The 27,597-nt window shown below is 40.8% G+C and overlaps 1 protein-coding gene and 1 long non-coding RNA gene across 2 annotated transcripts in view; one reads left to right on the top strand and one right to left on the bottom strand.

Annotated features, from left to right (window-relative positions):
- Nucleotides 1–27,597, top strand: part of NBAS (NBAS subunit of NRZ tethering complex) — a 318,587-nt gene that overhangs the window by 252,257 nt on the left and 38,733 nt on the right. The window contains exons 45-47 of the mRNA XM_025454622.3: nt 16,308–16,526; nt 19,549–19,751; nt 21,750–21,839. Coding sequence (XP_025310407.1) covers nt 16,308–16,526; nt 19,549–19,751; nt 21,750–21,839 — 512 coding nt within the window. The remainder of the gene's footprint in view (nt 1–16,307; nt 16,527–19,548; nt 19,752–21,749; nt 21,840–27,597) is intronic.
- LOC125752855 (uncharacterized) lies at nt 6,335–9,534 on the bottom strand. Its single transcript, XR_007403328.1, has 3 exons — nt 9,121–9,534; nt 7,259–7,407; nt 6,335–6,537 (listed from the first exon to the last, which is right to left on the bottom strand). It is a non-coding gene; the product is annotated as an uncharacterized LOC125752855 (long non-coding RNA).

Raw genomic sequence — 27,597 nt, 5'->3', positions numbered from 1 at the left:
AGAAAGGCCTGGTAATGAAAACTCTCATGTACCTGGCTAAAGAGTTAAGACTTTATTCTGGGCATGGATCAGACATAGATTTTAAGTCAGGTAGTGACATTGTCAGGTTTTCACTTTAGAAAGATCATTTTGGTGACTACCGGAGAAGGAACAGAAGGTACCAGCCTGGGAACAGGGCAACTCCAATGTGAAGACCAATGCAACATCTTTTTGTCTTTTAAATTGATGTATAGTCAACATGCTGTGTTGTATTAGTTTTAGGTGATAACATAACGATTAAGCAATTCTGTGCATTGTGCAGGGCTCACCACGATAAGTGTAATTACTACCTGTTACCATGCAGTTACTGTATTTTTATTGACTGTACCTCATATGCTGTACTTTTCATTCCAATGACTTATTTATTTCATACCTGGAAGTTTGTAGCTCTTGAACCCTTTCGCCTATTTCTCCCATCCTCCCACCCCTTCCCCTCTGGCAACCACCAGTTCTCTGTATTTGTAGGTCTGATTCAGTTTTGTTTGTTTTATATTTTAGATTCTATATGGTACTTGTTTTTGTCTGATTTTTTTCACTTAGCATAATACCCTCTAGGACCACCTCTATTGTCGCAAGTGGCAAGATCTCATTCTTTTTTATGGCAGAGTAATACTCCATTGGGAATCTAAACTACATCATCTTTGTCCATTCATCTGTCAGTGGACACTTGGGTTGCTTCCATACCTTGGCTGTTGTAGATAATACTGTAGCAAATATAGACATGCATTTGTTTTTCCAAATTAATGTTTTTTGTTTTCCTTGCATAAATAATAGTGGAATGGCTGGATTACATGGCATTTCTATTTTTAATTTCTGTTTTTAATTTTTTGCAGTATAGTCCATACTGTTTTCCATACTCATTGTATCAGTTTACATTCTCACCAACTATGCATGAGTGTTCCCTTTTCTGCACATTTTCTTTAACTGTTGTTGTTTTTTGTCTTTTTGATACTAGCCATTGTGATAGATGTGAGGTGATATCTCATTATGGTTTTGATTTTCATTACCCTGATGATTAGTGATAAGCATCTTTTCATGTGTTTGTTGGCCATCTGTATATTTTCTTTGGAAAAATGTCTATTCAGGCACTCTGCCTGTTTTTTAATTAGATAATTTGGTGCTGTTTTTTGTTTTGTTTTGCTTTGTTTTCTGGTGTTGAATAGTATGAGTTCTTTATATATTTTAGATATTAACCCCTTATCAGATAAATCATATATTCTTCCCCCAATCAGTAGGTTGCCTTTTTGCTTTGTCAGTAGTCATTGCAGTGTCTTCAGGGAGATGATGAGGAACCAGGGTAAGGCCTCAACACCAAACTCACTTGATTTTTGTGATAATTATTTTAGTACAGGCATGTGTGCTGTATGTATTTGTTTTCAGTAGTGCATTTTTACAAGTCTTCTTTGAGGAAATACCATATACTAATTAACCTTTTTCCCCCTGTTAAATTACCTAGTAAAGTTCCTTAATCAAAGTATAACCAATTTTTGTCTAGTATACTTGGTCTGATGAGGGATTTTAAACTTTTTTTTTTTTTTTTTTTATGATAGTCACACACACAGAGAGAGAGAGAGAGGCAGAGACACAGGCAGAGGGAGAAGCGGGCTCCATGCACCAGGAGCCTGACGTGGGATTCGATCCCTGGGTCTCCAGGATCGCGCCCTGGGCCAAAGGCAGGCGCTAAACCGCTGCGCCACCCAGGGATCCCTGATGAGGGATTTTAATGCCACCTCTGTGTGTAAAGACTGTGAGACATTAATGCCAGCAATGAGCAGGTGTTAAAAATTCTCATGAGGAGAAGAGAGAAAAACAATTTTAAATCACCACTGACCCAGGAAAACCAGAGAAGTTTCATACATTAATATTGTGGCTTCTCAGCATAATTGAGTTGAATTGAATTGATGGATCTTTGACATATCTTAAGTTCTTTTAATGGTAGCATGGTGATGGAGAAAGACATAGGTATATATAGTCAGATCTGAGTTCCCATCCAGCTTGACTTTGGGAAAATTACTCTATCTTCTGAGTTTTCCTCACTGTATCATGGGGAACAATCATCACAACTATGTAAATACAGATTAATTTCAGAATGTTTTTAGACACAAGTAAAAAAAGTCCAATTAAATTGGCTTAATTGACCAGAAAATTTACTGCTAATGAACGGAAAGGTCCACAGGTGGGCCTCACTTCAGGGTTGGCTGATCCAGCAGCAAGTGGTTATCAAGGAGCCAATTTCTTTCCATCTCTCTTCACTGCTGTCTTATGATTCTTATGATGTTAAACTTTATCATAGCGTTCTTTGCTTTATTCAGTGTGATGGCTGGAAGTAACTGGGGCTGCATTGCTTCCTAATTTACATCCAACCAGATAGTGTGAGAAAGTTTTCCACAGAAATTCTAAGTTTTCTGCTGATAAGATCACCCCGGAACCCATCCCTGTGGCCCTGGTCTGTCAGATACTGACTGGCTTTGATCTGGATTTGCCTGAACTAATAATCACTGTGGTGAGACGAGTGAGATCTGCTGAATGATCTAGTTCTCGAACTGGAAGTAGATCTGGATAATTTGGAATTAGAAGATATTGACACAACAGACATCAACCTGGATGAAGATATTTTGGATGATTGAGTGTAATGTTTCTTGAGAACCCCACTACACAGATCATTATTATGGACAGGTATTGATCGCCACCCTGACCACAGTGCTTTAGACTCTTGAGAACCTCCTTAGATTTTATATGGAAAGGCTGTTTGTGGCCCACTGGGAGCACACTGCTCTTCTCATCTTAGGAGTCATTTATGTGCAGCATCTAAATCATTGTTTCCTTATTAAGTAAACCAAATGTGGGCTTTGATTTTTTTTTTTTCATACGGTCATTAGACTGTATCTCATAAAATCTTTTGAATTAACAACAACAAAAAAAAGTCCCAGAGCAGCACTGAGTGGGTCCTCCACAGATGCAGTCAGCTCTTGGCATACATGATATTGAGTGGATATAAGGAAGATCCCTGCAATATCTGGAACATGAGTAACTATGGTGAGGATTAAATAAAATAACATATATAAAGATCTTGGTGCAAGTAGATACTCAAGTATTGGTCAATTCCCCTTCTTTATTGCTCTTTCTGTTTTATTCTTACAAGGTTAAAACATTTAAAAAAATATTTTAGTCCAATTTCAAAACTCTAGCAAACAGTTTTGATTTTGAATGACCCTATGTAGTTTTAAATGTTGGGATCTGGATTTTTAAATTTACATTTGGTTTAGATATAAGTTGAATGGCTCTACTTAAAATGATTTTAGGGATCCCTGGGTGGCGCAGCGGTTTGGCGCCTTCCTTTGGCCCAGGGCGCCATCCTGGAGACCCGGGATTGAATCCCACATCGGGCTCCCTGCATGGAGCCTGCTTCTCCCTCTGCCTATGTCTCTGCCTCTCTCTCTCTCTCTCTCTCTGTGACTATCATGAATAAATAAATAAAATCTTTTTTAAAAAATGATTTTAATTACAATTTGTATTGTGATTCCCATGGATGCATATGATAGGAAAAGATTTTTATTTTTTTATTTTTATTTTTTATTTTATTTTTTTGGAAAAGATTTTTAAATGGAAAATGTGAATGAGTACTTCAGATCCTGTTAAAACCTATATATGCACAACAGCAATGGATGGTAGTATTCATTACTGATTGCAGTAATATTTCATCTCATTTCTAACATTCTTTATGCCTTTCTCTATTAAGATAAAGGTGACCTTCTAGCTATTGAAAAACTTAGGAATGATTAGCTTATGTCACTGCCAAAAGCAAATAGTAAAAAAGATAGGACCATTCACACTTGCTGAAGAATAATAGTATTTCTGTGGTTATTCTACAAGGCAAAAGGCAGAGATAAAGTGGCTTCTGTCCTGCATCATTCATTTTTATTATATAAGCAATTGATAATTAAAGCAAAAAACAAAGTTAAAACATCGATTTTCTGTTAAGTATATAATTGAAGGTGACAAACCATGCATTCTTATTTTTGTGGTTGAATATCTAATTAGCTATATTAAAGCAAAATTTTTATGACTTCTAAATTTTCATTTTCTGTGCATAATATTTAAGATACTATTTCATAATATTTTATAATTTAAAAGCAGTGCTTAAAGGGGCCTGAATGGCGCGGTTGGTTAAACATCCTGCTCTTGGTTTTGGCTCAGATTGTGATCTCACGGTGGTGAGATCGAATCCCACATCAGAGACAGTGGCCTCTGCACTCAGCAGGGAGTCTGCTTCAGATTCTCTCTCTCCCTCTCCCTCTGCCCCTCCCTCCACACACACACACTCTTTCTCTCTCTTTTTTTTAAAAGATTTTATTTATTTGAGAGAGAGAACATGAGCAGGAGGGGAGGGGGAAGGGATAGAGGGAGAGGGAGAAGCAGACTCTCTGCTGAGCAGGGAGCCCAGTGCAGAGCTCAATCCCAGGACTCTGGGATCATGACCTGAGCTGAAGCAGACACTTAACCGAGTGAGCCACCCAAGTGCCCCCTACTCTTTAAGATAAATAAATAAATCTTAAAAAATATAAACATATATATAAAAATATAAACACAAAAATATAAACAAAACAAACAAAAATATAAAAATAAATATATATTTTATATATAAATATATATAAAAATATAAACATATATAAAAATATAAACAGAAACAGTGCTTACATGCTAAGTACTGAGAATAAAAAATGAATAAGATATGGGTCCTGTTCTGATGGATCTCATAATCTAATAAGGAAAGCAGACACACAAATAAGACATATATGCAGCATTGAGTATCCATATAGAAATTAGTGGTATGCAATTGATAAAAATATGCGATTGATAAAAAAATAATTTCTTTAATGAAGTCAATTAAATCTAACTTAGACAGTTTGATACCTCGTTTGTAGCCTTGACGTTTGCTGACCCCCCTGCAAGTCATCCTGTTATCATTGGAGCAGATTTGCAGGTGTTTTACAGACTGAGTTATATACTCCATTAGTGAGTCCTGTAATTAAGTGTTGTGACCGACATTAAAAACAAACCAAAAAGACTAGACTGTAGATTAACATCAGAAACCATCAGTATGCATCTCACCACAGTAGTTGTATTGTTGAGGAACTTTTGTTTGTTCTTAGTATATTCATACATACATAGGTGCTGATACTGAGTTTGGCTATGCAGTGTGCTTCTTACCCTGGGTCTTGGACAAAAAGGTTTAGAAACTGCTGGGTCTGCTGATTAGGTTCCTGACTACATATATCAGGGGAAGTGATGCTCAGGCAGCTAGCCCAGGACAGCATATCGGTGTCTTTTAGTTATACACACACACACACACAACACACACACACACTCTGTTATCACCTAAATTCAGAACTGCCGCCTTCTTTCGTCTCCCCCTTCCCTACCCCACAATCTGTCTGGACTCTTTCAGTGACCTCCTTACTTCCCTTGAGCTGCTGTTCCAGGAGCCACATGCTTCTGGATCCCACTCACTGTCAGCCAGTTCACTGGGTCCTTCGGAAGTTTCAAGCCCCCAGAGCTTGCAGTGATGGTTCACATACTTCCATTGCTCTTAGAATTAACCAAGGGAAGCTTTTGCAAAAGACAGGGGTTTCTTTCCACCAATACCAGTGACTTCCCTAACCTCACATGCAGTCGGGAGTCTAACAAGGGTGCAGGAATTCTCATTTTTGAAATAGTGCTCAGTTATTTCAATGCAGGTGGTCTAAAAATCATACTTTAGGGGAACAGTGTTCAAGATAAAGGTACCAGCAGAGTTGAATTCTGGCCCTTCTCCTGGTCCATGGTTGGTACTTCCTCCCCATGTCCTTATGTAGTGAAGGGACAGGAGGCTCTCTCTGAGTCTGCTTTGAAGGTGCTAATCCGTGTAACAGGGGCTCCACTCTCCTGACCTAAGTACTTCCCAAAGGCCATCGCTTTTGTGGGGGGATTGGATTTCAGCATATGAATTGGGAGGGGACACAAACATTCAGACCATAGTCCTTGATATGTAAGATTTTTTAAATCTTATTTTAAACAGGTACAAAGGATGATGTGATTCTCTATATTTTAAATGTTGACACTAATGTAAAACTGTTACGGAGCTCTCTTTGTCCCCAGGGTAATCCACAGTAAATAGCGACTTGATAATCACCTCTGTCCCTTTAAAAAATCCAAAACAAGCACATCTTTAGCGGTTAGGAAGGCTGCATCTTTCCTTTCTCTCAAATGATTTGTACTGTTTCTTTAGTCCAAGAAAAATAAAGCAGGGCACCAGTTAAAGTCGATAAAGACAGATTTTATTTAGTGATAACTGCCACAGCAGGGAGGACAGTGTACATTAATTGAGTTCAACTCCTCTGAAACAAAAGGCAGGAGACTTTGAGTGCTGAGGTGTGCTACAGGAGAGGCCCTGCCGGGTCGGGGTCTGGCTTGGGCACAGGACTGGGCCATCCTCTGCGTCTGCCAAGTGACACTGACCTGGAAGAGAAACCCCACCTTCTTATGTCTTTTTGACCGAAGATAGTTGTGCAAGTTGGATTGAGTGCTTTACCCTCCCACAGGATGGGGAACTAGGGCAATCTCCCTGAGTGTCTGCATTTCAAAGAGATACTTCCAGGGTCTCAAGGGGACAGTGCTGCTTGGTAGCACATTTACATCTCAAAGAGGCAGAGAAAGGATTTATAATGGCAAGCTTTCTAAAGTGCCTGCTCCAAGAAGGGGGTTCAGGGGCCTGCTGGTCTCTCCCTGGGTTTTGGCTAGAACAAACAGTAAATTCTACTGGCAGTTTTGAGCTTTCTCAGGAAGCAATCTTTAGAGACACTGGTCATCCTAGAGACCTAGCCTTAAGCTGCTAGACGTCCCCCTAGAGTCTGGTCATGTCTGTTAGTTTGGGAGTCAGTGAGCAAACGAGCAGAGTTGTCTTTGGGCCAGGAGTTTCTATAGTTTACTTGCATGTAATTGTAGCACAGTGTAGTGTTTTTATGCTTAAAAGTCATTTTTCTGTATCAGAAATAATACAACTAATAAATACAAACAAATTAACATTTAAATTTTTTCTTGTGACCGTAGAGCTCTACTATTTAGAGAAATTATTCTGTACTGAATTATTGTTTTAGTCATGCGTTTGATCAGAACAACATAGGTGTGTTAACTTTTGATAAATAAGAATGATAAAATTAAAATTATATTTAAAATGTACCTCTTGGGCAGCCCCGGTGGCGCAGCGGTTTAGCGCCGCCTGCAGCCCAGGGTGTGATCCTGAAGACCCTGGATCGAGTCCCACGTCAGGCTCTCTGTATGATGCCTGCTTCTCCCTCTGCCTGTGTCTCTTCCTCTCTCTTTCTGTCTCTATGAATAAATAAATAATAAAAAATATTAAAAAAATAAAATGTACCTCTTAATGAGATGTGCAGAGCTTTAAACATTGCTTTTTAATTAGTTTATTTGCCCTTCAATGAGTGTTACTTCTTGCTAGATTGAAATTGCATTCAACATTAGTTCTTTCCACTTTACATTTTTATAGATATGAATATTTAAAAACCTTGTTCATAGTGGTTGGGGAGGGAGTTTTGTCCTAGCAGTGCCACTCAGGTCTTTGCCCTTTTCAACAGCTAAAACTCACATCATGGTCTATTGTTAAAAATTATTTTTGATGATTTATCAACCGATAACTCAACTAGATCTTTCATAAATTTTGTTGAAAGCACAAGAACCAGAAACCTTGTGACATGCAAAGAAAAATGAATTTTCTAGTTGGAGTCCTGTCACACACCAGTATTTTCAGTCTCCCTTGTTGTGTGTTCTGGAACTTTTTAGAAACCAGAAGGATGTAACAGAGTCCGATTCAGGAAGAAGGTGATGCATGTCTGTCTTATGTAAGTAGAGAAGGCCTATGTGAAGGGGGAGCTGAGAAAGAAAATAGATTTGACACCTTGACCTCAAGAATTATTCTCAAGATCAGTTTTAGGACAGAAGATTTAGAGAAGGTGAAGATTTAGAAACTCTCTGTACTGGTGTACCCTTCAAAAAACTTTGTGTGCTGCTGGGGCACATTCCTCAGTTGAAGCCCACTGACCTAGGGGAGAATGTGTAAGAGCCTCACTATGGCACCCTTGGTCACCCCAGCCCTCCTTTGTATCTCTTCCCCTGCGGAACAGCCTCCTGCCCCAGCACAGAGAGTTTCTGCTCCTGCCACCATGGTCTTCTCCTTGCCCCTAGAACAGTGGCTGTCTGGGTCTGGCATGGGAGTGAGACTGGAGGAGGAGGTGTCTAGCTTTTCATGGCAAGGGGATTGAGGGGGAGCCATGGGGCATCAAACTCCTGGGATTGTTTGATCTTTTTCAAAAACGCTTCTTCCTCTTTTCCCAAATGCACTGTTAGCTGCTGTTCTGAACCCATTCCTCCACCCGCCCACCCCCGAGATTCTCCGAGGTGGTGAGCTGCGGGTTTGCAGAGGAGGGTATTCTAGCCCTCAGATGTTCTAGAGTCACAGGCACAGAACATTTCTCTTTTATAAAAAGCCTTTTTTAAGTCCCCATGCTGCTGTCTCTGCCCAAAATCCACCCCGCCCACCTTGTCCACATGAATTCTTGCACATCCGCCAAGTCGTGGTTCAGGTGTTAGCTCCTTTGTAAAAGCTTTCTTGCCTTGCTAAGATATTTTTTCTTGGTCCACCCACCACATAATTCATTTATACTGGTTACGTTTTATAAGTGCTTATTTTTGTGTTTGGTTTCCCAGTATGATCTATATTTTTCCCACATAGAGATCATGCTTTAATTTACCTTTGTATCTCCTGTGCCAAGACCAGGGCTAGCATTTGGTAAGTGGGGAAATATTTGTGGTTGAAAAGCAGGAGGGAGAGATGGGTGATTCTCTGTTTCCCTCTCCTTCTGCCCCTCCCTCTACTTGCAAGCATGTCCTCCCTCCCTCCCTCCCTCTCTCTCTCTCTTTCTGTAAAATAAAATTTAAAAATATATATCTGCTTTGTAAAATTGATCAGCCTGAAGGAACATGCAGATGAGGAAAGTTGTCTTAGTGAATTTTGCATCAAGCCATTACCTGAAAACGATAGTACTGATTGTGCCAACTTCTGCTCATGTTCCGTGCATTCACCCCTTCCTTCCCAGTCACCATGATAAAGCACCGTCCCACCAGCCTGGCAGACAGGCCATCTGTGTTGTCACCGCTGCCTGGTTCTTCTTCCTCATTCCCTGATGGACCTTTACTTGTGCTCATATTCTGGTCAAGCCAATTGACTCTCAGGTTCCCCACTTGCTCCTTTGACCTGGTGGCTCCTGGGATGCTTTTTCTATCTTCATGCCTCCTCACTGCTGAGGATTCACTTCAAGAGTGGCCGCCTGTAGCACATGTTTCCCAGCCTCCCAGCTGCTCACCTTCAGCTGGGACATAGCTCTCTTCTCCTCCTTCTCCTCTCCTTCCTCTTCTTCCCCTTCTTCCTCCTCTTCTTTTTCCTCCTCCTCCTCCTCCTCCTCCTCATTCTTCTTCTTCTTTTTCTTCTACTACTAAAGATTTTTATTTATTTATATGAGCGTGAGAATGAGAGAGATCACAGAAGGAGAGGGAGAAGCAGAACCCCCGCTGAGCAGGGAGCCCAATGCAGGGCCTGATCCCAGGACCCTGAGATCATGACCTCAGCTGAAGGCAGAGGCTCAACCAATGAGCCACCCAGGTGCCCCCATAGCTCCCCTTCTTGAGGCCTCGACAGTATCTCCTCTTTACCTTATTGCTTTTTGATAATAATCCTGCCTCTTTTTAATGTTCTTTATCTCTTTCTGTATTTCTCATTAGCCTTTCACATGCCCAGGGGCAGGGACCTGATCTAATTTGTCTGTATTGCCAGCACCCAGCCCAAGGCAAATGTTCATCATGTATTCACAGGATGTATATCAAATGAATACACTCAAAGCGATCACTAGCTTAATGTCCTTGCGCCTCTTCTGTGCAGTTTCTGATCATTGTCCTGATGGCATATGTCTGGTCCTGGTTTGTTTGTTTTGAGTCCTTTAAATATCCTTTTGCAGTTTTAATCTCCAAAGGCCTTCTCCCAGGAACAGGATGCTGCAGAGTCAATGGTAAATTGGAGTCTTCTGGCACAGTCTGGACCGTAGGTTTCTAGGCATGCGCTGAGAACATGCCATTTCAATGCCCTTTTAAAGGTTCTCTTCCCCCGTTACCCTGTATGTTGATCGGAGTTGTGAGATTGAACAGCTGTTTTCTGTTTGTCTCCGATGTACCTGACATTATTGAGGTGCTAGGAATACAGAGAGTTTAACAGACACAGTTGCCACCTGAAGGATCTCACTGTTAGTCAAGGAGATGTACAGGTGAGCAGACAATTTGAATGGAGTGTGGTATGTTCTTTGACACTGGTAAGCACAGAGCACTATAGGAAGGCCTAAAAGTGGTTTATGACCTGGGGAGGAGATGATGTCAGGGATGCTTCCAGACCTGTGGACTCTGAATTGAGTCCAGAGATGAAGACAGATGAAGCAAGGCTTGAGAAAGAATGACATTTTTTTGCTCAGTTTCATATTTTTCTTCAAAAAAGGTTCTTCGACATGTCTTTTTAAATGGGAACTGAATAAGGCATCTTTCTGTTATTGTAATCCTCAGTATGTACGGGTTGCCTTCAGCGGCTTCTAATTCCTATACTTCAGGTTCTGTAACTAGCCTGGTACTCAAGGTCACTTACAGTTTATTCTCAGTTCTTCTTTCCAGTGATAGCTTTTTAATACTGTAGGTTAGGGGGTCACCCAGCTATGGCCTACAGGTCAGATTCAGATTCAGCCTCCTGCCAGTTTTTGTTTATAGCCTTTAGTTCTGATTGGCTTTTACATCTTTTTAAAGGATGGCAAAATCAACTGACCCAACAAAGTAGTTTGTAAGGCCAGCGCATTTTCTACTGAGTCCTTTTAGACCTCTGCTCTTTCTGACCTGCAGTGCTTCCTGATGGTTACACATATACCATGGAGCACCGGCTTTCCCACCTCTGCAACTCTGCCTCTGCTCTTCTGCCTTTTAAATGTTGTCATTCATCCATTCATTCACTTACACATTTCAACAGATTGGGTGGTGGTTATGTACGAGCCTCATTCTGGGTTTGGGGTTCTGGGAATACAACAGTGACTGTCAGCACGTGGAAACAAAATTTGTCAGTTCTGGGAAAAAGCTAATACAGGATAAGGAGAGAGAGAGAGGGAGAGAGAGAGAGATGGGTTAAGGGTGGAGGGAGGGCTAGCTTTTACAGTCAGTCGAGGCCTCTGATGAGGTGACACTTGTGCCAAGTCCTCAGGGACGAGCCATGAGGATACCTGGAGAACATCTCAAGCAGAGGGACTGCATGGAAATGAGTGTCTGGAGTGGAGTGAGAGGGTAGAAAAAGAGAGAAAGTAGGATTAGACAGGTCAGGTGGGGTGAAGAACAAACCATGGTGGGCTTCCTAGGGCCTTGAAGGCTGAGTTTTACTCTTGGTGAATTGGGAAGCTATTAAATAGATTTGAGCAGAGGAGTGACATGATAAGATTTATGTGTCTAAAATACCACTTTGCTACTGGGGAGTGCTGGAGTACCCACTTAGCTCCAGGATCACAGTGGCTCAACACAACAAAGGTTAATATTCCTTCATGCTCCTAATCCAGGAAGAGCCTGTCAAGGGTTGTCTACCACAAAGTCACTTAGCATTCAGGCTGAGGGAAGCTCTACCATCTTGTATTGATGCCATCTGGGCCTTGCATCCTCCTCGACTGCCATGGCTGGGAAAGAATGGAGGCTGGAAAATGATGCATGTGGGTTATATCATTGCCTTGGCTCAGAAAAGAAACAGGTGTCCTCTGCTCAGCTTTCATTGGCTGGAATGTGGCTCATGCTAGCTGCAATGGGATTGGCATATGCAGTGGGGCCCATGGAATGCTTGTGTTTGGTGAGCTCTGTGCTGTCTGCCAATCGGGAGACCATTTAGAACCACTGCCATACGAGAGGGGCAGTATGGCTTGGAATTGGGTGGTGGCCATGAATGTGGTGGAAATTGGGTAGAGTCTGGATATATTTCAAAGGTAGACCCAGTAGATTCACAGCTGTCAGGGATGACTCCTCCGTTTCTCCCCCTTCCCACCTTCTTATCTTCTATCCTAAATATGATTTCTTTGAGCCTGGCTCATGTTCTCTCTCATTTTTCCAGAGGGCCTACAAAACAGATGCTCAATACACACTTATGGAGTGCTAGAATAATTTAGTCACTTAACTTTATTTTACAAAATCCACATTAAAAAAAAAGTTACTAATTGCTGTCAGGGAATAGTTTTACAAAATCTTTGATTGCTTATTATAGAAATACATATGTGAATGATGTGTTAATGCCATGGGCTTCAAAATAGAAGGTTAAGAATAAAAGTACTTTGTGGCTACTCGAGCTAGTGAAGAAATTGCAATTTTTCACTCTGATTTTGTCAAATTTTTTTCCTCTTACTACTCTTCTCTATCCTGGAAGAGTTTAAGGAAAATAGGTCTATTAGGTTTATTCAGTGTGAAATGAAACTTGTATTTTAACATTTTTTTAATTCTTAAATTTTTTTATTTAGATTCAGTTTGCCAACATATAGTATAACTCCCAGTGCTCATCTCATCAAGTGCCCTCCTTAGTGCCCCTCACCCAGTCACCCCATCCCCCCACCCAACTCCCCTTCCACAACCCTTTCTTTGTTTCCCAGAGTTAGGAGTCTCTCATGGTTTATCTGCCTCTCTAATTTTCCCCCACTTGGTTTCCCTGTATTTTTTTTTAAGTGGGTTCTACACCCATCATGGAGCCTGATGCGGTGTTTGAACTCATGACCCTGAGATCAAAACCTGAGCTGAGATCAAGAGTCTCACACTTTTTTTTTTTTAAAGATTTTATTTATTTATTCATGAGAGGCAGAGAGAGAGAGAGAGAGAGAGGCAGAGAGAATGAGGCTCCACGCAGGAAGCCTGGTGTGGGACTCAAGGATCACGCCCTGGGCTGCAGGTGGCGCTAAACCTCTGGGCCACCGGGGCTGCCCAAGTCTCACACTTAACCAACTGAGCCACCTAGGCACCCCAAAATGTCTATTTCTTAATCTCACTCTATAGTCTTTCAGTGATAAACCTGTTTTTAATAAACAGTGAAAAGCTTAAGTGTCCAAAGAAGCAAAATGCTCAGTCCTTACATCTGTTACCATAATATCATTCTGCCCCTTACACAGGCCCCAGCTCCTACAGGAAAAATAACTTAGAGTTGCGTTTCTTTACACTCTATATTCTTGGTAACTGTTGGGTTATTTAGTTATTTTAAAATATCATTAAAAATAGTAAGGGGGGGGACCCTTTCTGATGACACTGGTGATGAGGTCAAATAATTTAAACCCCCAGAAAGTTCACTTGCCTCTACTGACCATTATATGGCCATTCCATAGCAGGTTCTAGGCAACCACAGATATCAGTGTGAAGCCTAGACTCAATAGTGCTGGGCAGCTAGAGTCTACTTGTTTATAAGCCAAGTGGATGATGAACTTGGCTTTTGGGACAGATGACCTCTGCTGGCTGTGGAGGCTGAAGAAACGGATGAGTCCAGGATGACTTGTGCGTGTCTTGGTATTGAAACATGAGTAGGAATGTACCTTGCAAGGAAGAAAAGAGAGAGTATTTTACTGAGACAAGATACCTAATGACAGCAGGGAATGATGACAAATTTATGTGTACAGAGCTTAGAGTGGAGGCTACATTTCTATTTAAGACTAGATGGTTAGCTTGGAGCTAGTGTATGAACGTTCTGGAGTGCCATACCAAGGAATTTTTGGAGCTCACGAAAAGGTTTTTCTAGAAGGGATCACATGGCAAGTTTATTAGGAAGATATAAAAAAGAAACTTATATTGTATCAGTTAGCTGAATGAAAATTCATCTTCTGTTTATTGAGGACTTATGATGGGTAAGGCATTGTGCTGATTGTTTTATATATTATCTCATTTAAATTCTCAATATGACATTGTATGGTAGATGACATTTTTCACATTTTCCCAGAAGAAACAAAGGCTTGAAGCACATTGTCAAGTTGTTTAGTCACCAAGTACTGAAAATTAAACACAGGTTTTCTGAGGTGAGTGCTCTTCCTACTTGCCAACTACTTCAGGAGTGGTTGACAATGGCAGGTTAAACCTTGGACAACAAAGATCACATCTAGATCACAAGTGGCACAGAGACCACTTGTTTCTCCCAGGATGCTGTTTCCTGCACATGTGACCTGCCTGCCTTGTCCTTACTGTCTTGCCAGTCTGTGGTTGAAAGTCTTCCACGCCCATTGATAGGCTGAGAGAATAGACATTTGGCCAGCTGGTATCTCCAGATATTCCCCAAGCCTGTGTTTCTTGAGGAAACAAGAGTGAGTGGAAAGGAAGGATTCACTATGCCAAGTTCTTGTTTGTCTCCACTTCTGTCGAGCCTTCAACGTGTACTCATCACATGCTCTATCAGAGCCTGTACGGAGGTAGACGTGGCAAAGTGGAAGCTGTGTGACATGCAGTGAGAGGGGAGCACCAGCTCCATAACCAAGGCACCTGGCTTCTGGATTTTACTTATCACTCACTCAAGGAACCCCAACATATCTCAGAACCTCCCTGGGGCTCATCCACATGATGGGAGAAGTAAGGAGGGCTGTTGAACTAACTATACATGAGTTCTGTTGTCTTGTTTTTCCACCACAGAAAAGAGTTCACAGTGTATGTGAGGGAGGAGGAGAATATAACTGGTACTTGCTGGTCCGTGGTAGCTTCTGACTTTGTCCTATTCCATGAGTACTTGGAGGTAGAAATCTGGCTATAAAACTTAGTGGAAGCTGCATTTGCAAAGCACACACTGAGTTACTGTTGAGTGGAAATAGTACCTTCCTAAGGTTATTTTTTACCCATACCTGTAGGGGTTGAAGAAAATGTCAGCTGTTTGCACTATCATAGCATGAATTCTATGTAGAGTGACTTGGTGGGGGGAGCTGGTGGGAAATGGGAGGTCTGGACCAACCTGCCTCCTGGTGTGGTCACTGATGCCATGTTTTAGCAGCTGTGGTACTTTTTAGAATAACCAGAGACACACGGTTAAGTGACTTTAAGAAATGATAGTAAAGATAAGATTTTGCCCTAGGACTCTTTATCTGTTTTTATTTTATTTATTTAAATCAACACAAAGTCCTTCTAGGGCTATAGTACAACAAAAATGTACTTGAGTCATTGACATGAGGCTAATAAATCTAGGATCCAAGGCAGCACAAATCAGCAGTTCCTAACAAGGCCCGGCATGGCTCCCCAGTGTGTGATGCCTCCATCAAGAGGGGTTATGTTTAGACTTGAGGCCAGGTAAGCTCAAATGTTTAATAATATTAGGAAAATATAACCCCTAACAAAATGACTGTCACATATCAGAATTCAATTGTAAAAAAAAAAAAAGAATTCAATGAATACTTGGTGAGTGAGTGAATACGACATCATTATAGAACACTTGAAAAGTTGAGAACAAAATTGCTCATAATCCCAGCATGTTAACAGAACAGTAGTGTGTGTGTGTGTGTGTGTGTGTGTGTGTGTGTTCGTGTTCAGTCATACACACAGGTTTAGTTTGGATTTTAATATAAATATGGCATAGTTTTATGATTTCTGATTCCTAAAATTTAACATTTTATGATAAGCACTTTCCAAATTGCTATGCTCTTTTAATAATTCTAAGTTTAATGACTATATAATGTTCTATCTAGTAATTTATCATAAGTTAGTTACCATTTCTTTTATTATTAGGCAATTCGATTGCTTTTGAAGTTTTATAGTCTTATTCCAGTTAAAATCTTCATGCCTGTACTATTTTCTTCTTTTTAATTATTTCCATATAATAAATGATCAATACTGGGAATTGTGGTTGTAGAAATGACTCCTCCTTTTTGCACTGTAACCAGTAATCTACTTGAATGCTAGTTTCATCATGCCACCCACTACTTTTGTGTATTAGCATGAAAAAAATCATTATTTACTAATTTAATAGTGCATATGGCTCCTCATTGTGGTGGTTTTCCTCACAGAAGAAAAACTAATATAACAAAACTCCTCTTCATGTGTTAAAGTTGTATGTTAACATCTCACTTTTGTTCTCTCTGCCTCGCTAATACCTTATTAAATATGCCATCTCTGATCATATGGTTTGTCTCACTGTTGTTCAATTCCTTTTTGTGTTGAAGCTGTCTGTGGAAGCACGGAAAGAGATGACCAGGAAGGCTATTCAGATGGTCAAACATTTTATTGAGAAGCCACGGAAAAGAAATTCAGAAGATGACATTCAAGAAGCGAGTGACTCTAAAGTTACCTATGGAGATGCCCAGAGTCATCTGGAGAAATCACTTGCTCACCTGGAAACCCTCAGCCACAGTTTCCTTGTTTCTCTGAAGAACAGTGAGCAGGTAATGAAGTAAAAACTTCTCTGTGCCCACTCACTCACATAACATAGTACATGCTTTCGTTTTTCCTTTAAAGCCACAGTAGTGGTTTTGCTCGGGTTTTCAGTCTTTCAGATGTCTTTGAAAATGGTCCTCAATCCTTTATCCTTTAGCTTTTTCATTACCTCTTGATTATCAATTCAGTTATCAGTTCTTTGAAAAGGATTTAAGGCCACTGATCAGGATTGATCTCAGGCAGGGAAGAGGCGGGAGGGATGGGGGAAAGGCCCCTGAGTTTAACCCACGTTAGGTGCCTGGGGGATGGAGGGTTCCTCTGAAAAGATGATCAGGACAGTGGTCTGTGAGCCTGTTTTGCTGTCTGAACTGAAAAATGATTGATTTTTTTTGTCCCTAATTTTCAGAAAAATTCCAAAAGAGCCATCCATGCCTGCTTCAACAGTTTTTCGGTTTTTTTAATTAGATGCACTCATCCTGTTTTTTTTTTCTTAATATTTTGTGTTTCCAATATAATTTTATTATCGATCCAATTTTTTTGGCTATTACAATTATTCCTAGTTGGTTTCCAGTTGAGACCTTCGTGATATCTCAAAAAAATATTCTCAGAAGAGTCCAGAGTCGCTGCCCATGATGAGAGTTGAGGCCCAGTGTGTTAGGGCAGCATGAGGAAATCCTTTCTCTGTAGCTTTTGTAGTTTTTCTGCTGTGCTGTTGTAGCCAAGAGAGTTTTAGCGATTTTTTCACATAACTGAGACGTTGACAGATCAATCGGTAAATGGTTTCATATCGGTGCAAACAGTGTACAGATATCTAAGTAATATTTCATTTACCCCTTTAATGTTGATGGTAAATGAAACTCTAAGTGGCCACTAATCTCTTTTATTTTTCTTAAACTGTACATGTTGATTGAATTGTGTTCTTGGCTTATAAAGAACAATTCCTGACTAGAAAGATGGGTCAATGGAGAGCAGTTCAGATAATGAACAAATGGAAGACTTCAAAATTTGTATGAGACACATAAACTCAAAGCTCTCATGGAAAAGACGGGAAGAATTCAAAAGTTTGATAGCAGTTTCATTTCATTTTGTATTTTTTAGTGCTATTAGCCTGTCTAATGAATCACATTAAATGATGTACAAGCAATAGAGAAGGCTTTTTGCAGGGAACAAATTGGCTTTACCAATCTTGATTTTATCTTTCTGACATGTACCGTGCTATAATCCATAATTATGAGAACTAGGGTAAAATTTGAATTCTTCAAGTAAAAGTGATTATACTTATTAGTATAAAAAATTAAAGACTTGTCTTATCTTTTTTATTAAATATACCATGCTCAGATCTGGAGAATTGTCACTCCTCTCCTTGGAACAAGTATTGTCTTTGAATGATTAGAATAACATATATGGGGCCAAGGGGATTATTAATGGAAATAGCTGTTTGTTTCAATGAGGCTATGATTTAAAGGTACCAGTAGCTGCTTGCAAATGCCATCAGTCAGACCATGGAGGTCCAGTGTAGTAGACTCTTCAGGTTCCTAGAGTGGACCTCATTTGATTTTGTTAGGGTACTTTTCATAGCAAGCACTGGAAATAACCTTCAGCCTCATACATTTGTCCCTTTTAAGTTCAGGCCATAATTTTAACCTCTTTAGTCATACACCCAGTGAAAGAAGATTCCCTGTGCCCCAGATTAACGCAGTCTAAACTAGATGCCTTTATTCTACAGTGCCTCAGTTTCCTCTTGTTCAGGAGGGATACTAGTAGCCACTTTGAACTCACAGCAATTTTATTTTATTAGAAGTTTCACGGGCCACCTGGGTGTCTGCCTTTGGTTTAGGACATGATCCTGGGGTCCTGGGATCAAGTCCCCATTAGGCTTCTCAGAGGGAGCCTGCTTCTCCCTCTGCCTGTGTCTCTGCCTCTCTCTGTCTCATGAATAAATAATAAAATATTAAAAAAAAAAAAAAGAAATTTCACAGTGAGGAGAAGAGTAAAATGAACGGTCATGTGCCTGACTCACAGCTTCAACAATTATCAGAACGTGAACTATCTTATTCCATGCATACCCTCACCCCTTCCTGGGGATTATTTTAAAGAAAATCCGGGTCATCTTTTTACTTTGGCTGTAAATACTTCCATGTCTGTTTCTAAAGGATGCTTGCAAACACCACCACTACAACATGATCACAGTAAAAAATTATCAGGAATTCTTTAATATCATCAACTGACCAATTGTTTGGATTTTATATGGTTGTTCTGAAAGTCGAGAGGGTATATTCAAGATTACTTGAGAAACTGTACAGAACCTGGAAAGCATTCTTAACACTTAGTGACCATGTTTTGGTATGATGAAAACCAGTGGCTTGGGGCCTATTTCATATATTATTTGTCATATTCATTTTTACAGACAGTACCCAAGAGGGGCAGGCTGTGTGCCATGGAGGTGGGGAGATGTCTTTTGGATTCTGATCTTCCTTCCCCTAATTTCTAGCCGTGTGACTTTGGCCATGTTACTTTGCATCTTTGGTTTTTACCAATTTACTTTTTGGTAAAATGGAGCTAAGTAAAGCTCCTTGCAGGATTTTAGGACCATTAAATTAGGTGACACGCTAGACTACCTGGGTTTGCGCAGTTAATACTCCTAGGTCTGAGCTGTCATGTGGTTGCAGCCCAGTAATAATAATAGAGAAACTTATACTTCAGTGAGCTCTACCTTGTGCCTGACGTTGTCCTAGAGGCTTTTACACTCTCTCATTTAATGTTAACAATATCCCCTCTTCCCTAGAGTCTCTGTCCTCATCTTCATTTTGCAGACACTGAAGGCCTACAGACTAATACGTGATACAGCAAGGGTCTGTACTCAAGCCTCATGTCTCTGGAGCCCAAGCCCTTCCTAACCACTGCCTTTTCTTCAGTTTGTAGTTCTAGTATATTCGGTTTGAGAATCTTCTTAATATGCTTCACTGTGTACATGTAGACACACTGAATTCCTATTTGATAACTCAGGTGTTGTGTGCCATATCTTTGCAGGAAATACTGCAGAAATACGGTGACCTCTATGATCTGTCCCGATCAGAGGAAGGGAAACTTCGTGAGCAAGCTGTGGCCATGTGTCTAGATGGTCTGCCTCTAAGAATGATTCAGCAGCTGCTACAGGTGGCTGTGGGCCCTCTCGACATCTCGCCCAAGGATGTGGTGCAGGGTGCCATAAGGAAGATCATTTCTGTGTTGAGGTAAGCTAGAGAAGACTCGTTGGGAACCTGAGGTGATAGTGTGCCAATAGTAGCACTCGTTTTACAGTAACGAAGAAAAAAATACCATGTATGTAGAAGTGTTTTATAAACTGAAGCACTTTATAAAAGTGAAACATGATCATAAGATTTCTGAGTCTTCTGTCTTAAGATACCTTGAGAATGGAGAACCACGGACATACTTCACCACTGGTATTATATGTAACATGCCCTAAAGCTAACTTCCGGCTAGACCCTCTCCTTCCAGGGAAAGGCCAAAATGGCCTGTGAGGGAGGTAGCTGCATGTCAGGACATCGTGGGACCCCAGGTGGATGTTCTGCTCTTGCCTTTTCTACTTCCACTTCTTTGTAGAGGCTGCAAAATGGTGCCCAGAAGCTCTTCTTGAAATACACAAGGCAAGGTTAATCATATACTGAAGAAGTTAGACATCTGTTAAGTGTCTTAGAGTTTTATTTACCTGCAGTTAATGGCGTGGAACCAACCACTGAGAAGTGCTAGCTTTCTGTCAGTGTGCCCGTGTCTTCGTGGGAGGATTGGGGACGAGGGGGAAAGCCAAGCTCCAAAAGAGAATGAGGCATCAAGTGCTTTCTGTGAATAATGCAATTAGGCTGCAAGATTTGGTTGTGTTTAATGTATTCTCCTTTTAAACCTGCTTTGTAATTCTGCATTGCTCTTGAGGAACTTTTTGATTAAATGCATGTCAGTTTTCCACAGCTGAACTGAAATCAAATGAGCCTTTATCAGTTTAATTACCTCAGCCTCATACAGTTTTCACCTTAATGATCTGCGGTATCTGGTAATTCTGAAGAGAGAGAGGGAGAAATAAAATATCATAACATTTTTTAAGAAATAACAAATGTCAAATTAATAATGCTTTGTTCTATTATTAGCCTATTATGTTTTGGTGGTGGTGGCTGTAAAAGCCACCCACTTTCCTCTTTCAGAGGATGACACTTGTTGGTTGTATTTTGCATCTTTTGATTTATGCTATCTTATTACTGTTCCTTGAATCAAGATTTAGATGAGCCTCACCAAAACAAACATTTTGAAAAATGAGTGCTTTGATGAATTTAGCTTATTTCCTAAAAATTACACATTGTCATGAATAATTAAAATATGTGATATTTTTACATTTATAAAATTCTGACATAAATTATACTTCTCTCTCCTTCCCTGTGCCCAGTTCCACTTGTAAAGACTTGGTTCTTACCTAATAAATATTATGCTTAGCACACAGAAGACATTCAATAAATGTGAATTAAATCTTTCTGCAGTGGGAGGAAAGGGAACTTGAGTTCAGCTACCACCTTTTCAAAGGAAAAGAAATTGCTATTGACAGCATCCATAGCATTTTCTTTTTAGAAAGTTAGTAAAATTTAGTAGGTATAAAATAACAAAGGCACATAAAGAACTGAATCCACCAGTTGATTTAAATCACATCACTTAAATTATTCAGAAAACTCACCTAAAACTTCTTTTCTCCTGTTGTTTTTTCAAAATCCAGTTAAGTCCTAGACATACACATTTGTAAAACGGGCATAATAATAGTACCTATCTTGTAGACTATTCGAAACTAAATGGTAGAATGTGTGTAAAGCACTCAGCAGTGCCTTGGACCTGGTAAGTACCACGTAAATATTTGGGTTTTATTATTTTTTTTTTTAAATCCAGCTGGAGAATTTAGATGATAATATATTTAATGCTTAAAATAGCTCATCTATCTAATGTTCATGGAATGTTTTTTAAATGACGTAATGCAAGTAGATTTTATTTTCTTGATAGGAAAACCAGCATATACTAGATTATGAGCTCCTTCAGGGCAGAAGAGGTTTCACTTCTCTATCCTTAGCGCTCGCAGAGGATATGCGTTGGCAGCTTCTCCAGCCAGAACCCAGTAGGGTGCTTGTGAGCGTGAACACCACGCTGCTTTCTGAGGCCGAGCCCTGTTCTGAATCAGTCCTCTCTCTCTCCCTTCACAGTGGAGGTAGTGCTGACCTCGGTGGGTCGGGGGACCCCCTCCAGGTCCTGGAAGGTGTTGTTGCGGCCGTCCATGCCAGCGTGGACAAGGGGTAAGCCTAGCATGGTGTGTGTATCTCACCTCGTGACACTCCTCAGAATCTCTGAATCACTTTAACATCACTGTTTATGAAACTGCCAAGGCATTCTGGAAGGAAGAGCGGAGGACTTTCCGCGTCACTAGAGAGGCTCTGCATCTGCACACGGGGTTACTGCAGCTGTCCTCTTGCCCCGTCAGCTCTGGCGGTCACTCCCTTCTCTCCAGAGCCTTGTTTGCCGGGCAGAGCGTGGTCTCCTCTCACTCATTCTGCATGAGGCCAGGAGAGAACTACTTGGAGCTTCCTTAGGAGAGAAAGGATTCACACCTCAGGAGGTTAGCTGGACTGATTAAGTCTGCAGACTTTCTAGAATGTATGTATCGTCTTTTTTGAAAGCTTTCTATGCATTAGGTCCGTCTTGCCCGAGGACTATGAGTATACAAGCTTTATAAGTCTTGAAAGGTGTGTGTCTCTAATGCCATTTTTAGAAAGAATTTTTCATTCGGGTGCAGTGGTAGTGATCGGAAGAACAGCAACAAGTTGGTGGTTCTGTGTTTGCCAGAGCTTAACATCTTTCATATGTCTGATATCCATGTCATCCCTGTAAGGCCTTGCCCCAATTTTCTTACCTATTTTATTTTTTAAAAATAATCACTACACCCAATGTAGGACTGGAATACATGAGCCTGAGATCGAGTCACATGCTCTACCGACTGAGCCAGCCAGGCACCCCTGTTTTCTTTTTTTAAGTGGGAAATATGATATAATAATAATGAAAAAATATTTTTGAAAATGCCCCATAGTTCATTCAGTAATATAATTGTTTTCATTTGCATATTACCTTCTAGTTATTGTGCAGGTACAGATAGATTTTTTTTTTCAGATAGATTTTTATACAGCTTCAATCACAATGTGTAAACACGGAATAGTCTTCTTTACTTGCTACTGTAACTCTTCCCATTTATCTTTGTAGATTTCCTCATGATTATTTCTGATGGTTGTATATGTTGTTGCTGTTTTTAGAGGAAGCCTTGCCAGGAGTCATAGGCCTAGGACATGGAGCCAGGATCCCAGCCAGGCTCTGAATCATAATTTAGCGCTCAGATGCCTGTATAGCGTATTTTTGTGTGTTGCTTTGTGCCCGAGGCTTGAGTGGAGGAAACTAGGACTGGCCATCTCGGTGAATATGGGACAGCATTGCAGCGAGGGCCCTCTACCTAGCCTCATGCCTTGCACCATTTTTCTAAACCCCTTTGCTTTGGGGTCTTGAAGTAGTAAGGAAGCTAAATTACACCTCTTATTCGAAAGAGAAATGAAATGATCTATGTGTTTACTGTGGGCCATACTCTGTTGCTGCATCACGAGGAGTTAGATACGAGGAAGAAGTAGCCTCCTACTGGAGCAGCTCAGTCTTGCAGGGGAGCCAAGCCTTCCTGTTGCTCTAATTACCATATTACCCAGGGGTGAGTGCAGTACAGAGAGCGAGGAGGGAGCACTTAATCGTCCTGGAAGTCAGGGCAGGATTCGCATGGGCGACATTGGTCCTGGTCTATGAAATGTGCGTCTGTGAGCAGGAGGTGGGAAATGGTACCCCAGGCTGAGGAAGCCGCCTGCACCACTGCGGATGCAGCAGGTAGCATAGCAGGCAGGAACACTGCGTGGGGAATCCCGAGCCACCTTCCAGGGGTGCGGCCAGCATCTGCCATTCCGGTCAGAGCCCATCAGTTGCTTCTCTGCCTGCCACTCCCCAGTGAGCTGCTGTCAGAGCACAGCTGCTTTCAGGTAAGGCCGACCTGGAGCCTGGCATCATAGGATGACAGGATCAGGATAGGCAATAAGCCCCTTCCAGTGGAGACATCTTAAAAAGATTACAAGGTAGTATTCTTAGTGAATTTCCAGCCAAATATACAGATGAATCCAACCTGGGTTTCTTACATACAGACTTTTTTTTTTTAAGCTTTGTTTTCCAAAGAGGAAGACATTGGGGAATGGAGAAACAGAGCAAGATCGTACTTTTTATTCTAGAGACACAGCATAAAAGTCTTCTTAACAGAGAAACTTCAGTGAACTTAACTTTTCTTTTCTTTTCTTTTCTTTTCTTTTCTTTTCTTTTCTTTTCTTTCTTTCTTTTCTTTTCTTTCTCTTCTTCTTTTCTTTGCTTCTTTCTTTCTTTCTTTCTTTCTTTCTTTCTTCTTAAAAAAGAAAAGGAAGAAAGTCGACGTCGTAACTTTCATTTCTGGCAAGTCTTTTTTTTTTTTTTTTTTTGGCAAGTCTTTTTTGAATCCAACATGGTTACACCTAAATCCTTGGCTTCCATTTCTCTTCCCAAAACTATGTGTGGCAGATCCCATAAGGGTGTCACTCTCCTTCCCAGGTAGTCCCCAGTGGGGTCTTTGGAATGACATGGGATTCAGACCCTTTGAAAGTAACCCTCTCAGTCACTCATTACACGACCTGATAGGACTACCTAACCTCCAGGAGGCCATGCTAGGCCTGTGTGTCACCTTCACCTTTGGGGGCATACCCAGCCTCCCTCAGTGCCAACCTCAAAACTTCACCATGCACTCCCCTCCGTGACATCTGTTTGGATAGTAAATCCCCTATCTTGGCGCACATTGTCCACTATCACACACATTGACACGCTCTTAGGTTAGGCCTCCATCAACCCATAGTGGTCCTGGCAGGGAAACTGCATGGAAAAGTAGGAAGTTGAGTGGGTGTATTCATGGCTACCACCAAGTGTTTGGTTTTGCACCTAATTTTTAGAGTTTATGTCATTATCAGTATGGCCTCCTTTCACTTTTTTCTTTCTAAGATTTTGTTTCAGAGGGGTGGGAGGGGCAGAGAGAGAGGGAGAAGCAGACTCCCCTGCAGAGCAGGGAGCCCAACCCAGGCTCCATCCCAGGACTCTAGATCATGACCTGAGCCAAAAGCAAGATGCTTAGCAACTGAGTCACTCAGGTGCCTCCTCCTTTGATTTTTTTATATTCGTACAAGTACGATCTGCCTTTGAGCTGCAGCTTCTGACCATTCGTAAAGCCCCCCGTCCCTCCTCTTCTACCTCTGCTGTCAGCCGCACACAACCACAGCACCCAGACAGGTCACCAGTACCGTGTGTGGACAGACAGGCTGCCTTTCTAGTGTAACCACATTCTTGCCTCCAGCCATCAGGGTTAAGTATTGTCAAGATTTGAAGTAGTGGAAAAAATCTTTTATACCATGTACGATTAAAGATGAGATTAAGGTAATTAAGTGTTGAGAAGCTTGTGCACATAAATTTAACTTTATGAGTGTGTTTTCTCCCATGATTTGTGTATGTCTATAACATATTATAAGAATACCTAAATTTCCTGTCTGTGTTTTGATTAGATTGCTTAAGAAAAAAGGGTTGAAAAACATTCAATAGCTAAAATAATAATTTCTAAAATAATACACTTGTTAAACCTGGAACTAAGAAAATATGCATTTAGAAACACAAAAGTAATGAATATATGACTTAGTGCCGAGATCTTCGAAGTGGCTGTTCAGCAACCCACTTAATCCTCACAACAGCCCTCTTATGGTGTTATTATTACCTCCATTTCAAATTAGGAAATGATGCCCAGACAGGTTTTATAATGTGTGTCCGGGTCAGCCAGATAAGAACATGCTATGAATTTTCTCTCACCAGATCTCATCTGCTTCTGACATTAAAGAGCCTGCAATGGACAGGAAGGTAGCACTTCACAAATGCCACTGTGCACAGGAATTGCCTGGGGGTCTTCTTAAAATACAGATTTTACTCAAGTAGCTCTGGGTGGGACCTGAAATCCTGCTTTTGTAATCAGCTCCCGAGTGCTGCGTAGTCCATGGACTACACTTGAAGTAGCGAGGTCTTCAGGCATCACTTCCCACTGCTTTCCCGCCTCTTGCATCTCCTTCCCTATGCTTTGGCCTCATGTCCTTTTCTACACGTCCCCCATCCACCCCCGCTTCATGTACCTTTAGACACCTCCTAACAGGAATGATACACAGTGCAAACCAGTCCATTAGTGATTTCTCAAAAGGATGTACAGAAATAAATCCACGCAGAACAGATATTAATGAGGAATTCTGTGCACTATTCAAAAAGGAAGAAAGATTTCCTTCAAAACTATTGAGTATTTTAGAAGTTTTTGTTTGTTTGTGCAAATTGCTACTTAATCACAGTCCAGCTTCAGCTATCTGAAGGCTTCATGTATATTGAACAGCGTCAGATCATTCAGACTTCATTGAGCTCTTTGGTATTGCCTAGGGATTTCACAGTATTTTTAAAGCACAGAAAAATAAAAAGAAAAAGCCCACCAAAGCAAATTGAATCTGATTTCTTCTTTGTCTTCATGCTCTGTGGGGCAAAATAAATCATCAGATGTTGTCTGAGTGCCCACAGTGCACGAGGATTGTGTTCTGTTGTACTGAGCCCTGCTAACAGCCACGGTCACCATTAGGATGGCCAAGCCACTCTGCTACTACAATATTTCTCAGGGCCACCTCAGGCCATATTTATTATAATAGTTGTCATTTTTCCTCATTTTAGTGAGATGTACCCAGGCTCTTTTTGATAAATCCCTAAGAGATCCTGGATTGGCATACATTTGACAACAGCCACAGAGAGATGATTATTAGTATTTGCCAAAAGTTAAGACTTGAGATCAGAATTTTGTGTACATGAAAATTATTTTCTTTGTAGGAACTTTTCTTTTGATAGAATTTGATTATGTTAATTATTTGCAGAAAGTCACACTTTTTACTGTACTGTAAGACCATTAGCATATTTTGAGTTCCTTTATTTGCAGTTCTCTTAGTCCTGGCCAGGTGTGCCCCAGTTATTTCATGGAAGGTAATAAATAGCAGATACTACGCAGGGGACGGTCCCCTCCATCCAGCTCTGTAGGTAGTGAGGAAAGCATGTGTGGTGTTTGGATCAGTTACTTGCGTTGAGGGATCTACGTAAAACATGGATATTGGGGTCTCTCACTATTCGCTCACTTACATTTACTTGCTTCCCCTCCTAGCTCCCTTCTTAATCTTGCCTAGGATTTTATACATCAGAGTTCACACACTCATTTCCTACTGAGGCCATGCCAGTAACGCAGATGAGCAAGGTGGTCTGGGCTTAGGGAGAAGTAGAAGGTAGTGGAGGCGGAGGGGAACAAGAGCTCACACAGGCCTTGTCTAAAGGAAAGAATTGCCAGTGTGTCCTTTTTATCCAGCTTTTAAAAAGGATGAGTGCAGAGATCACAAGGGAAAAGTTTTTTTTTTGTTGTTTTTTTTTTTTTTTTTTTAATCTAAACAAGTTGATGGATGTTAGCTAAACTTACTGTGGAATCATTTCACTATACATGTAGGTCAAGTCATTATGCTCTATACCGTAAATTTATACAGTGCTGTATGTCAGTTATATCTCCGTAAAACTGGGGGAGGAATTAGAGGAGCTGGGAATTCTTGATTTCCTGTAAAAATTTTGAATCTTGATACATTGGCATATGCCATACAAGCCAACACAGAAATTCAGCTGCCAGTTTGTCACTTCCATATAGAAGATATGACTAAGTGACCTTCTGTTCCCTTCAGACATTCACATTCTGTGACATTTATGTTTATAAGAAATCACAGTGGTCTGTGTTCGTCTTGTTGGAATGCAGTCTTACCTTTACCCGTTCCCAAATAAGAATAATAATTTTATTTCAGTGCATCATGATTATATAAAGCACTTACCATCTCTTTTGAGGAACCTTAACCACTTAAGTTCAAG

The sequence above is a fragment of the Canis lupus genome, chromosome 17 (genome assembly GCF_003254725.2).
Source record: "Canis lupus dingo isolate Sandy chromosome 17, ASM325472v2, whole genome shotgun sequence".
Taxonomy (NCBI): Eukaryota; Metazoa; Chordata; class Mammalia; order Carnivora; family Canidae; genus Canis; species Canis lupus.
Note: the sequence above shows the minus strand (reverse complement) of the source record. Positions and strands in the feature narration are given on the sequence as shown.